Source organism: Mytilus edulis, chromosome 1 (assembly GCF_963676685.1).
Source record: "Mytilus edulis chromosome 1, xbMytEdul2.2, whole genome shotgun sequence".
Classification (NCBI taxonomy): Eukaryota; Metazoa; Mollusca; class Bivalvia; order Mytilida; family Mytilidae; genus Mytilus; species Mytilus edulis.
The window spans coordinates 115,051,776-115,066,205 of record NC_092344.1 but is presented as its reverse complement, the minus strand read 5'-3'; the positions used below and the strand labels follow the sequence as shown (position 1 = coordinate 115,066,205).

The 14,430-nt window shown below is 30.5% G+C and overlaps 1 protein-coding gene across 3 annotated transcripts in view; it reads right to left on the bottom strand.

Moving 5' to 3' along the window:
* Nucleotides 1-374: 374 nt before the first annotated feature.
* Nucleotides 375-14,430, bottom strand: part of LOC139501147 (mucin-22-like) — a 52,713-nt gene continuing 38,657 nt past the window's right edge. For 2 of the 3 annotated variants that reach the window (XM_071290147.1, XM_071290154.1), the window contains 14 exons: nt 12,803-12,890; nt 12,029-12,096; nt 11,469-11,505; nt 11,037-11,134; nt 10,330-10,458; nt 9,624-9,769; nt 9,161-9,296; nt 8,669-8,803; nt 8,206-8,379; nt 7,343-7,477; nt 6,574-6,687; nt 4,059-4,216; nt 3,526-3,661; nt 375-2,483 (listed from right to left, as the gene is read on the bottom strand). In XM_071290147.1, coding sequence (XP_071146248.1) covers nt 2,415-2,483; nt 3,526-3,661; nt 4,059-4,216; nt 6,574-6,687; nt 7,343-7,477; nt 8,206-8,379; nt 8,669-8,803; nt 9,161-9,296; nt 9,624-9,769; nt 10,330-10,458; nt 11,037-11,134; nt 11,469-11,505; nt 12,029-12,096; nt 12,803-12,890 — 1,623 coding nt within the window. In that variant the 3' untranslated portion in view covers nt 375-2,414. Of the gene's footprint in view, nt 2,484-3,525; nt 3,662-4,058; nt 4,217-6,165; nt 6,178-6,573; nt 6,688-7,342; nt 7,478-8,205; nt 8,380-8,668; nt 8,804-9,160; nt 9,297-9,623; nt 9,770-10,329; nt 10,459-11,036; nt 11,135-11,468; nt 11,506-12,028; nt 12,097-12,802; nt 12,891-14,430 lie in introns of all 3 variants that reach the window. The other variant, XM_071290143.1, reaches the window with a different exon arrangement.

Genomic DNA, 14,430 nt, shown 5'->3' with positions numbered 1-14,430 from the left:
AATCACCACCTTGAAGCTGCTGACCAAATATAAGTAAATTCTATTTAGTTACTAAAAGTAACTAAGAAAACATGAAGACAATAGTTGTTGATGATGAGACAGAAAGACAAGGTTAATGCAATAAAACTCTACTCTTAAAAAAAGGGGGCACATAAGACTGAAACAGAAAAATTCTCACGAGTAACTCATTGTACACATTTACCAAATATCAGCTCAATATCTGCAGGCATAACAAGGAAAAGTCTGGACATCTAGTTGATTTTAGAATGAAGAAAGGACAGAATAAGAATGCAGTAAGGATGGAATGTTGGACATGTATAAAACCTTACACCCTGACCATTTAGTGACAGGGACATACAAATAAACCATTAAAGTACATCTCTACTTTTTATTATCTTAATTTATGAAATTACAAAATTTTACAAAATTTTACAAAATACTAGGTGTAATAAAGATATAAATTGATTCAATATTATGTCAGTTGAAAAGGACTCTTAGGCAAAGAGAGCTATAACATATATTAATGAGTATTTTGACTGATATACATGTGTGATGACAATATGTTTCACACCTTTTTTCTGATGACAAAAACTTGCAAAAAATCTTGCTTATGGGTAAATACATAAAATTAATCTTCCCCTTTTTTGGTCAAATAAAATAGTATGTGTGGTTCCAGTTATATGTAAACAAAAGGTAGGGTAGGTAGGTAGGGATTTTTTGTTTTTGTTTATTTATTTTTTTGCATTGAGTCTATGGGAGCAACTTTTACAGTGCTTAATGAAAAATTACATATTTTTTTAGGGTAGGCTATTATTAAGACTAAAAGGTATGATAGGTAGGGTAACTGGAACTTCACATATATTTTCACTTTGCCTTAAGATCAATAAAAAAAACCACAAGAAAATGTGCCCATAGGATAAAATGCCCCAATTGCACTATAACATTTCCATGGTCAGTATACTAGGTCAAATTCTTATTTGGCATATATTTTTAAAAGTTCACATCACAATGAACATATATCCTCAGTGATTTTAACTCCATGGTAAACTACCTTAAACCAAAATTTTGATCGATATAAGATGATCATACCAATGAACTAATGGACTCTCAGAACAGAAAGCATAATTCCCCTAATATATTGTAGGAGGACATTAAAACACTAAAAAGCTTTATTTTTGTCTAATTTGAGGACTGGTAAAATTCACTTCCAGTCTCAATTACATTAAAATTATTCATCCCAATATACACAATAAAAGACAATTTTGAAAAGCAAACCAGGTTTTATTACTATTGATTAGTGTCATTGTCATGAAAAAGACATTCAATATACATGTGAGTTGTTTTATTTTTATTTTGGAGCGCTGTTACACTTTTGAACTTTTTGTATCATCTAACAAATCCCTGGGAGGAATTCAGCACACCGACAACAGAGACAAACTAATTAAGTTCATATGAGGTTAGATATCTTAGAAAACTCACCGCTACAAAACACTATTCAGAAAATCTACATATGAATGAGTCGACATGGACCTTAATTTAATTAAAATTTTACAACTGCACATCAGATGACAAACATGAAATATGTGAAGACTGATACACATTCAAAAGTATTGGAACAATTAAGGATATCGATTTCAATGATAATAACTGTTACAAGATCTTTAAAACAAAATCTTCCTTTTCCAGTGAATCATCTCAATTCCACAATTCTAAATCTCTAACAAAACAATTCACACTATCAGCATGACCTGAATTAAATAAGATGTAAATACAAAGAACATGAACATAAAACTATAGATAATAAATAAATATAAATAATACTGCATAGGTAATATAGAAATACTCAATATAGCACCATTGTCCTGTCATGTTTGGCAAACTTTATAACATTCAAATAAATAACATAATAACACTCTTTTTTAAATATAACATATCTTGCATACATTTTCCATGTAAATGCAATAATTTATACTTTATAAATAAATATATTGACTTAGAAACAGTGAGTCTTTTTAAGATTATCCTGTACTAGTGTAGTACATTACAATGTTAAGATCTCATACAAAGAGCCATACAGATGAGTGGTACCTATATCATGTAATTGTTAAGTAATAAATATGATGATTTATACAATAGGCATGCATGACAGCACTAGTTGGTTCTACTTTACATGATTTATACATCAAGTTAAAATAAAATGAAACCACCAAATACCATATCTATAAACTAAATGTCACTTCTATAATAATGGATGCTTCAATGTCAAAAGAGGTCAAAGATGAATGAACACCATTAATATACACACTATTAGTTGCTTCCTTGCTTCAATTAACATCTGATATGAAACTTTTATTCCACACTTTTCCTTATCTCTATATGAAATAATCTATACTGTCTCTAAGTCCGACTGTATGTCACGAGGAATATAAACTTCCAGCATCTAGATAAAGTCTTGCTACTTCATAACAATGCTCATACTGTTCCTGAAATATTCAAAAGTTTACTTGAGTAATAAATAGATGTATAACCTTAATTTTTGTTTTGCTGCTGAACTTCACAATGAAGAACATTTATATTTGCAAATACTATTGAAAACAACAGCTACATGGGAGGCAACTCTTTTTTTTAAATTTAAAATGTATCACAGAGTTCCTATATTCAGATTCTTAAAATGATGTTACCTTTTGACAGTTGCAAAAATATGCATTTATACGTAACAGCTAAAGTCTGAGCAGCATATGATTTTGGTTTTGATATAGAAGAAAACTTTAAAAAATAAAATATTTGAAATGGGAGATAATTGATACAATAAATGACATGTGAGATAATTCATACAATTATGATATGACAAGATTCAACTTATACTGTTAATTCAATTTTATATGAAAGATGTAAAGGTCTGTTTATGGCACAATTTCAAATATTTTCTACTTTAATATGATATATCATACCTGTTATATTTATACATATAAGGTTTGTATTTGTATAACAGGTTATTTTAGAGATTTTTCCTACTTTATCTTTGCTACAACATAATATTACTGGTAGATATATTATAAATTAAATGCAGTCTTGTCATTCCATTTGGGCTTTAAGTCCAATTATTTGATGTTGCATCAATTAATGCATGGACTTACTGCCGGAGGAATGAAATTAATACAAGATTTAACTGTTACGGTATATGTTCTTGGTTAAACCTAATATCAATTATATTATGGAGATAACTTATTTTAAGGGTGATTGCAGAAAAAAATATTGGGAGGTTGGAAGGCACTTTTTTTATGCCATCACTCATAAAATTGCATTTTACTCTGTTTAAAAAACCACACATTGTGACCTGCCCACCCATATAAATTAATTCAAGTGCTATCTTACCCCTAACCCTCATATATTTTTTTTGTTTTAAAGTCTATTTTAAATCAGTGTAATAAGCATGAGTCATCTATTCAGTACTAAATCAGTTAGAACAAAAGTGTTCTCAAAATAACCAGAATTTCCTTAGTTTCCAATAATTAATGAACTTACTTTGAATAATAGAACTTCTGGTTTTCTATTATGAATCTGTCTAAATGCATGGAACACATCTACATCTTGATATATATCCAATGCATCTAACACATTTGACACTGCACAATATAATGCACCACGGCTTCCACCATCCCTACAATTATACAATGTGTCAATATAAAATATGATCAGGTATGCAATCATATGTATAGAAAAAGTACTATTTATGTTTATGATTGATCAAATATTGAAGTTATTTTATTAAAACCTCATCACAATACATGTAGTGATGTTATTTTATTTTATTTAAACCTCATCACAATACATGTAGTGATGTTATTTTAATTAAACCTCATTACAATACATAAAGTGAAGTTATTTTATTAAAACCTCGTCACAATACATGTAGTGATGTTATTTTATTTTATTAAACCTCATCACAATACATGTAGTGATGTTATTTTAATTAAAAAACAACTAACATATAAAAGTTATATGTATTTTTATATCTTGAACTCAAATTTACTTGGAAATAACAGTATAGGTTTTACCTGCTTAAAACAGTAATTGGTTTTTGACCTTGAGCTTCCTGCCATTTATGTATATCATTGTGTAATTCAAACCAGTAGTCTACATCCCCTGGTACATCCTGGTTCTCAGACCAACCTGTCCCTATTAATATCTTTATGTCTAAACTTTTGTTGGAATACTGAAATCATTGAAAAGATAATTGTTAGTACATGTACATTGTTAATTTCTATTAATATCTTTATGTCTAAACTTTTGTTGGAATACTGAAACCATTGGAAAGATAATGGTTAGTATGTTGATAATTTCTCATAACAGGTACCTGTGCTGAACTAACCACTGATTTAAAATTTAACATCTTAAATTTGAGTGAAAAGGCAATTTCTCCCTCTCCTTAACACACAGTTAGGCAATTTCTCCCTGTCCTTAACATACAGTTAGGCAATTTCTCCCTGTCCTTAACATACAGTTAGGCAATTTCTCCCTCTCCTTAACACACAGTTAGGCATAGGCTATTTCTCCCTCTCCTTAACACACAGTTAGGCAATTTCTCCCTCTCCTTAACACACAGTTAGGCAATTTCTCCCTCTCCTTAACACACAGTTAGGCAATTTCTCCCTCTCCTTAACATACAGTTAGGCAATTTCTCCCTCTCTTAACACACAGTTAGGCAATTTCTCCCTCTCCTTAACATACAGTTAGGCAATTTCTCCCTCTCCTTAACATACAGTTAGGCAATTTCTCCCTCTCCTTAACATACAGTTAGGCAATTTCTCCCTCTCCTTAACATACAGTTAGGCAATTTCTCCCTCTCCTTAACATACAGTTAGGCAATTTCTCCCTGTCCTTAACACACAGTTAGGCAATTTCTCCCTGTCCTTAACACACAGTTAGGCAATTTCTCCCTCTCCTTAACATACAGTTAGGCAATTTCTCCCTCTCTTAACACACAGTTAGGCAATTTCTCCCTGTCCTTAACACACAGTTAGGCAATTTCTCCCTGTCCTTAACATACAGTTAGGCAATTTCTCCCTGTCCTTAACATACAGTTAGGCAATTTCTCCCTGTCCTTAACATACAGTTAGGCAATTTCTCCCTGTCCTTAACATACAGTTAGGCAATTTCTCCCTGTCCTTAACACACAGTTAGGCAATTTCTCCCTCTCCTTAACACACAGTTAGGCAATTTCTCCCTCTCCTTAACACACAGTTAGGCAATTTCTCCCTCTCCTTAACATACAGTTAGGCAATTGAAACATAATGTGGATTTAAATAATTCTAACAACAGTTTCCTTTTTGTCAAAAAATTGATGCTTTGAAGATTTATACTTCAATTCCTAGTGGCCTAAACTCAAAATTTTCAGCCATTATATTAATCTGAAATCTGAAATCCTCCCTAATACTATTGATTATTAGATAAAATGACAATTGAAGTTTTCTATACATTTTCTGGTAAAACAAAAGTGCTCTTTTTCAACAATGCATATACCTGACAAATTACTTATATACAATTCTACTTATCTTCTCTCAAAAGACAGAAATAAACAGAAAAAGGCAGATCTTACTTAAGCAAAGTGTCATCATTTTACTTAAGCAAAGTGTCATCATTTTAGAATTTTTTCATCCACCAGACAGACAATAAATATTAGAATAATAAAGTTGTCTTCATTGTTCATTGAAGCAGTAGGCATGCAAATAAAGTTTACAAAATCCACCAGATTAAGCAAAGAAAGTAAATTTACAATAACAAAAATTATTACATGCAAGATTTTTTAAGATTTCTGAAACCAATACCCAAACCAATTTATAAAGATAAGCTAAAAAAGTGATTTTTGAGATTTGATGTCATCTGTATACAACATACCATTCAAAAAATAGTATTTGATAAATTTTTGGCATATTTCAGATAAAAACATTGATAAGAATTGATAAACAGACACAATTCTTAAGACAAGTACATGTATTGACAACAATAAAAAAATTTTTTTTTTTTGAACAAACCCTTAGTTAGTAGTATGCAAGACATTTAGTGAAAATAAGCAACAGAAAGCAAAATCAATAACCACCAAAAACACTGAAGCTGAAAATTTCATGACAAAATGTTAGCAAGTCATATATATTAGAATTTTACCTCTGCTGCTTTCTGAATAAATATAAACATTAATTCTTAACAACAGAATTCAGCTTATTACAACATTTTTAAAATTTAAATTCAACCAATGGATATATTGAATACTATGAACATAAAGTTGAAATTCTAAAGTGGTTTAAATGAAATTCTCTAATTCTGTATGCATTTAGACCAATTTTGACCAGTCTGATCAATTTTGAAATCTTTGTCTCAAAATCTCTTCAGAAGATTACACTTGGCATTTTTTGGTAAATTCATTGGAAAAACAGATTCTACCACTACCCTGTTGCTTTAACTACGAGTAAATTGAGATATTTAAAACTTTTCTTGCGAAGATGAATATTGGTGAAATTGTATCCACTTTTTACATTTTTGTATGACATTAACTTTCATGTGTACATTCTTTACCTTGTTTGAAAGATTAACAGTAATATCTCTATTTCCAGACTGTGCCACACAGTGTATAACAAACGCTCCTAGAGTTAAACTTTCACCAATACCAGGCCAGAATACACCATTGTCCTAAAATAAAACAATTTTTTTTACAAGAAACAAAACTTTTACAAGTACCTGGTCAAATGCACTATTATTGTTTTGTCGTTCTACTTATCATCTGCTGTCTAGAAAAGACCTACAAAATATATAGCCTGAATTCTTATGTTGCATAAATGTTGTGTGGATGGTCGTCAGGACCTGCCTTGGTATACACAAAAGAATGCTATACATTTGTACGTCATTGGTAACTTAAAAAGTTTAAATCTTATTTTCACCAAAAAGTATACAGATCATTTGACCATCATAAGAAACAACTATGTTAAGTTTCATGAAATTTGGATAAGTAGTTCTCAAGTTACGGTGCAACATGTTTACGCCGGACAGACAGATGGACGCCGGATATTTGTATATCATAATACGTCTGGTCAAAATTTTGACGGGTGTATAAAAAACTGAAAAAACCCAATAGAATAATGGCTCTGGCTAACCAGTCTTTGCTCTTTCACCTTAATGCTGCTTACTTAGAGGTGAGGCAAATACCCATTTTTAAGTTTCAGCCTGCAAGGGTTTGAGCACACAACCTCCCCTACTAAAGGGGAACATGCTACCACGAGACAATGTGGAGGTTCAGATTCATAAAAAATAGATTTCTTTTCAGAATATGTAATATAACTGCATTTACCTGTTCATCAAAATGTAATATATCTGTTATAACAACAGTGTTAGACTGGTAATCATATAACATCTGCCATAAATCTACCACAGTGGATTTCATTGGGAACTGGGTCAGGATAAAACCCTGCTGACTGTAGTGAGACTAAAAAAAAACTTATTAAGATTAACTTGGTTATAACATATGTTATCACAAGTAATACTTGTAAGTATTTTTAAAACATATCCATAGTAAACACTCTTTGGAATTATGAATTTAAAATATTTTTTATTGTTTTTTCAGCATATTCATATATAAACAGCAAAACAAACAGAATGTTATAAAATAATAATTTAAAATGTTCCACTAAAAAATAAATTGTAAGTACACAAAAAACTCTTGATTCAATTTATATGAATGGAAAAAACAACAAGCAGATGTAAAACTCTTCCAGAACACTGATATGGGAGATAACTCTATGTTTAAATTATAATGTACTGTATAAAAATACTCTTTTCCCATTTCTTGGTCTGTCTGAAAGACCATATGTTATGTAGCAATTATATAACACAGCTTTAAAAATATTCTTTCCTTTAAGGACGACATCAAAAGTTCAATGAAGGATAAAAAACTTAATTCACATAGTTTTTTCACTGACCCCCACACCCCCCTCTTAACTTAATTTGGGAAAAATTGATTGACCAATAGGGATATATGTAAAATAGATTTTGGATTAACAAAACTTGCAGCGATGTTGACCCCCCACCCCTAAACTATTTGATTTAAGTTTTTTATCCTACATCGATCTTTTGATGTAGTCCCTTAAGAATACATACCACCTTATTTCTAAAATAGTCTGACTTATATTTCGGTCTTGCAATCTTTATACTTACTGGCAAAATAACAGCATTGATATAATCAGTACGGTTTACAGAATAAGACTGGAGATAGGCTCGGTATTTATCCAATGCCATTATTTTACTGTTTCTGTGTTTATCAATATTGACAGGATCATTAGCAATAGAATATTCACCATCAGCAAACTCTGGTCTAAGTGCCATCAAACTCTGAAAAAATAACTGACTTATTATCTATCTTACTTTCTTTAAGTTTCAATTTTACATGTAAATGCTTTTATGTAAAATTAAAAATATTATTAACTGGTGGCAGAAACCAAAGCTATTCTATCATTTAAATGCAATAATATGTCCAAATGCAATGTAAAATCAAAAACTAAAAAAATAATTTAATAAAATAAATAAAAGAAGAAAACAATAAATACAAATGTACAGTACAGCTGGACTTCAATATGTTTTATTGAAAATATAATATTCTATACTCTAAATAAAAATATACCAAATATTCATCGTGGACTTTGTCTTTAAACTGTGGATCTGCCCAGACTTGGTAGAACATATCTCTAGATATCACAGGATCTTTACTGCAGGCAAACATCTCAAGTAAAGTTGTATGAATAAATATGTACTGAGTCTGAAATAAAAAAGAGCATGCAAAAACTTTATCAATAAATAAAAACTAAAAAAAAAGTACTACGGTAATATTTTCGTAGATGTTGATTTTTCAAAATAATGAAATATTTTACTCCAAAATGAATGAAGGTCTTGTCATTCATAGCAGTTTCTATCATACTTAACTATTATTATCATGACATTTTTGGAAAATATATATCAATCTCTTGTATAATGTTCTATGAAAGTAAAAATTGGTTTGAGACAGTTGTTTCATTTTTTAAAATACAATTGTACTCCAATTTTTTCTTTCTATAAAGTTAATAACTACAAAATGATTTCTGAGGGAAGCTTAAAAAACCTTATACTCTATACTTACAAGGGTCTGCACCATGTTAACACGGTTTTGTCTCATCTCTCTGACGTACTGGTTAATTCCTAAGTAATAAGAGGCTTCCCCTTGTTTAAACAGTGAATCAATAGCAACTAATGTACCTGTACGACCAATGCCAGCACTGAAAAGTTTTAAATAAAATTAAATTCCGAGATGTCAATAAAAAATAAAAGTCCAGATAATCAACAAATTTTTCTTTGCTTTTTTAAACTTATAAAACATTTTCAATCTTAAAAAATCTAGGACTTACTAGTTGCATTTAATGTCCTCTGTTGCTTTTATTTGGAATATGGATTAATCTTCACACTAAATCTTCAAATTGGATATTACACATTTTCAAACTATAACAAATATTAAAAAAGGGAGATGAAAGGTCTCCCCCTGGATGAAAGCTACCCAATGACCGTCTAATAAATGGTGGTAAACTTATAAAATATTACATCCTTACCTACAATGAACCACCATTGGACCACCCAGAGGTGTTGAAGTTTGAGATATTTTCCTGTGAAATATCATTATCTGGAATGGATCAGGAACTCCATGGTCAGGCCAGGCAGTAAAATGGAATAGAGTTATGTTTCTTGTTTCATTTCTCTGGAAATGAAAAAAAAAGAACAAATGTACTTAATAGACTAAGTTAACTTAATTAGATTCGTACCATAGAAGATTTCATGCAATCATAATAATATATATATAAAAACTGTATATAAGTATTAAAGGTAATAGTATTGAGACACTTTGTATTTTGAATGCAGATTTTGTTCGTTGAATTCCTAAGAGGAAAAAACTACTTTGAGATTTGTTTCATGTTGTTAATTTCCAAGATGTACATTTCAACCAATTTCTACTATCAGAAACCAAGTATATTTGAAATTTTAAAGTTATTAAGAATACCTTACAATTTTCTGTTTGAACCTGAAATAGATTCTTTCTACTACTCTTTATCATTCCTAAGCATAAAAGCTTTGAAATTTAAGATTAAGTTCAACCTTTATAAAAGAACAAAGAATTCCGCTCAAGCCGGTGCTAGGGGCCATCTTATACTTGCATTGAGTCAAGAGTTTTGTTGCTCTGTGTTGAACGCCTCACTGTCACTATGAGAAGAAGAAAAGCAACAAAAGTCCTGTTCCTTAACTTTTTGTGTTAATACTAACCTCAACATCAATAATAGATATATTCCTGATTACAAACGACGGATAGTTCTCTTCAGAATTAAGTGATATCTGTAAACTATTTAATAATAAATCACCGTCTTCTGTTGGCCAGTACTTATAACATTTCACCTAGAAAAAACAAATAAATAATGAACATCATTTCACTGAAACTCCTTATATAATGTTTAAAACTCTTAGCATTCATAACCGTATAGTTGACTTTTATATGGCTACCAGAGAAATGAAAACTCTTGCTGAATGACTCTTTTATGTAAAAAATACAAATTAGAGCAGACTGCTTCTTAAATATGTTGTTATTCTCACGAGTACTATCAATTTATTTGTCTCAAGTACATACAATTTTCTTCACTATTATCATTTTGTTTTCTGCTAAAGTGGATTAACTCATTTATCTTCATTCTCAAATGTTTATTTCCTTTTCAAAGCATAAACTTATTGAATATCTTTTTCACAGTGATAAGATTTAGGCAAGTTCAGGAAGCATCATTACTTTGGTCTTGTTGTATATCGCGTTAAAAAATTAGACTTTGTATTGTTGAAAGATGGGGTCAGGTCATTTATATATGCAAAGGGCAAGTCTACATATAAGGATATGTAATTCAGCATAATGGTATACAATCTGAAGAGAAGAGAAATTTGATAACCTTGTTTTTAACTTTTCATGTTTGAATTTTAAAAAAAGTCACCTTATTGGCTTCCACTAAATTGGTCAACATAACAATTTTGCCGACTTCCTCTTGCCAGATCATATACCAGAAATCTTCTGTTGTGTTTCTAGTAGGACCTGATAGAAAAAACATAACTTTCAAAATACTGACATAACATAAAATTGGTTTAACTTCATGGCAAGCTAAATTTCTAATGATTAATTACAAAATCGTGACATGTTTTGTATATGGATTTTTTTTCATTTATCCCTGAATTATATACAAAAATGATTTAATCTGACAAGTTACAATACATGTAGTAATGTTAATATATTATCATTCATATAGTGCTTTCTAAACAAATATTTGCCACTGGACATTAAGCAATTAACAATCAGAGAACTGAACAAATAAAAATTGTGAGTCATCTTTGGCTTATGAAACGCTCTTATATTTACTCAATAGGATTACCTTGTGTAGCTATGTACGCATTTCTTCTGATAAAACCCTGAAATAAAAACATGTAACCAGTTAAATCTTGAAACTATATCACAAATGTATTAATTGATAAAACAGGAAAGTATTTACCTTTAATGAAACAGATTATTTTCGATCAAATTTTAGTGGTAGTTCAAAAGGAACACAAAAGGAGAAATAGTTTTGTGTTGTTAGTATGTTGAGGAGCTCTTTACTTATGCAAAAGTCTCAAAATGACTGTCTGTGTTAATGTAAAATCAATGTGCTGGTACCTGGAAGTTTTGAAGGAGAACTCTTGATATTTTTAGATTCAACATGATTTTGAAAACTCATGGGAATCATATTTTAAAATGAAATCTATTAGGAACCTTAAAACATCCTACTCTACATAGCAAAGCAATGCTTATAAAGGACACTGTGAAAACATTGATTTTATTCACAAAAATAAACCTGTAGAATAAATGAGATACTTTTTGGATGTGCAATATAAAGCTAGATCATATTTGTCTTAAATATCCCCCTTTCCATCCTCCTTCTGTACAAAATTCACTTACATCAATATAGTTAGCATTAATATAATCTCCCTCAACCTCTCTGTCTAATACTACTCTAGAATGGTCATCTGTAAAACACAAAACAATGAGTATTAATCATGTGATATGTACTATGTGATAATTTTTGTACTTCATCAATTAGATTATATCAGTGCATCAAGAGAGATACAACACTGCACAATTTTAGACTCTTACATTTAAAATTTCAAAATGTGAGTTTTGAAAAGTATTCAAATACAAAGCATATGAAATTTAATCACAGAGGATGACAAAATATTTGATCTCCAAAGATAAAGTGGTATTAAACAAAATTTGAATTTTCTAATGACTTGTACACAATATGCAGATAAAAGTTGACATTTTTTCTGTTGATCTGCAAAGAATTATGTTCTTTCTCCTGATATCATAAGGCATAGTTACCTTTCATAACATTTTCACAGTATGAAGGCCAATGACATTGAAGAGTTCCTTATGACAGTGAATCATGAATATGGGGATATGATCTAAATATATTGCGATGGCACTGTTCTGATAATATAAACAAACATGAAGATGGTGTATGATTAAAAACCCTTATCATTTAAAAGCTGTTTAAAAATAATATACAATTCCAATTTGTCTCTCATATTAAAAAGAACAGGGACACAGCCCAAATCATTTGCTAAATTCAATTAAAGAATATATAGGATCATGATATTAGATTTGTGGGTATAAACTTCACAGTCTTATGTTTCATAAAGTGCACTATGTTTCTATTTGTAATCAAATACTTACAAGAAATCATATTGATATATCTATTTTTACTTCTATTTTCTTCAAAAAGACCTATTTTATGTGGTAAAACCATCCCAGCTGGTAATACCTATAAGATAAAACATATGACAATAGAACATAGCTTTGTTATATCAAAATCCGATACTTGTTCTTTGATTTGTTCAAGATCTGATACAAATGCACCCCTCGGTGGCACACTTATTCTAAAAAGGCGCATAGAAATTTTCTGAATAATAGAACTGAACACAAAAATATAAAAGGTCTCCATAGCAGGAAATGTAGGTCATGGCCATAAAATGTTGTGAACTGTTTCAAATAATAAAAGAGGATTGTTGTGGTGAAAAATTATTCATGTACTTAATATCACTTGCCATGTAATATACATGTAACTTTCTGGGGCGTAGCTCCATATACGCTGTCACGCCATGGCGTGCACATCGCGGGGTCTAAAAAAATAATTTACGCCGAAAAATAAAATAAAAATACAAACGAGTAAAAAATATTAAATCTAACTTAACCAAGCAAAGTAGAAAACGATACAGTATAACTATTTTAAATTAATAACGTCACAATAATATTTCCGTCTGTAAAATCAATCCTGACCGAAATCGTTTTTAATTTATTTTGCGAGAATTTTCTTCTGGTACTCACGTAAAAAGCAGCGTATAAAACATGAACACTTCAAAGCGTGACAAGCCTAAAGGGCAAATGTTGGACTTTTTTTCTCTCACAAAAACGCCTACCAACAGCGATAGTCATGCAGAAACACACCCAGCAACACAATAGGACAATTAAGACCCCTGAAACGTCAAAAATTGACGATGATTGAACTTAGCTTAATTAATTATCCAGATATTTCTTTGTTGAAAGATTCGAAATCCTTAGGAAAAGATGTAAAGTTACAACTTTTGCCCGACAAATGGAAAGATGTCCACACTTTCAAATTTCCGACAAGGTATATATATTAACTCCATTTCAATTAAGAAATATATATAATACGCGTCGTTGAACTAACAGGGCTGCAGGGGTTGTAAACCCACGTTTTTGTTTAGATAAGGGTTGTAAATTTCGTACATTATTTTGGCAAAAAAATGACCAATTGACTTTTGTTCCATTTTTATCTCTCAACTTTGGTTCCGACCCTGAACAATTTAATGAATTACAGTAAACTTTATATGAGTTTGACTGTCCCTTTGGTATCTTTCACCTCTCTTTTATATGTAAATTACGATAACGGTCAATACAAATCTGAATTCCCTCTTTAAATTATTGTTTTGAAGGGATACTTCATATTGTTCTGTTTTGACACCTTCCTGTCGACAAAATATTAAGGCGTCAACGCATTAAAAATAAAATAAAATAGCCTCTCAAGACTTCATCAAGTTCCGCAGTACTAGTCCGTTACTAACTGAAATTTTGCGTTCCGAGCAAAATGATGATAATGTTTGGAACGAGCTATACCAAACCACTCTTGATATAGCTGAGCTTTTTGGTATAGTTGAAAATGTTCCTATGTGGTGTAAACCTCGAGAGCCAACCATCCAGCGGAAACACCTAAGGATTACTGGCGAATTTCTCTCTACTATCCGTTTCTGGATCATATGATCACAGAACTTGATTTTCGACTT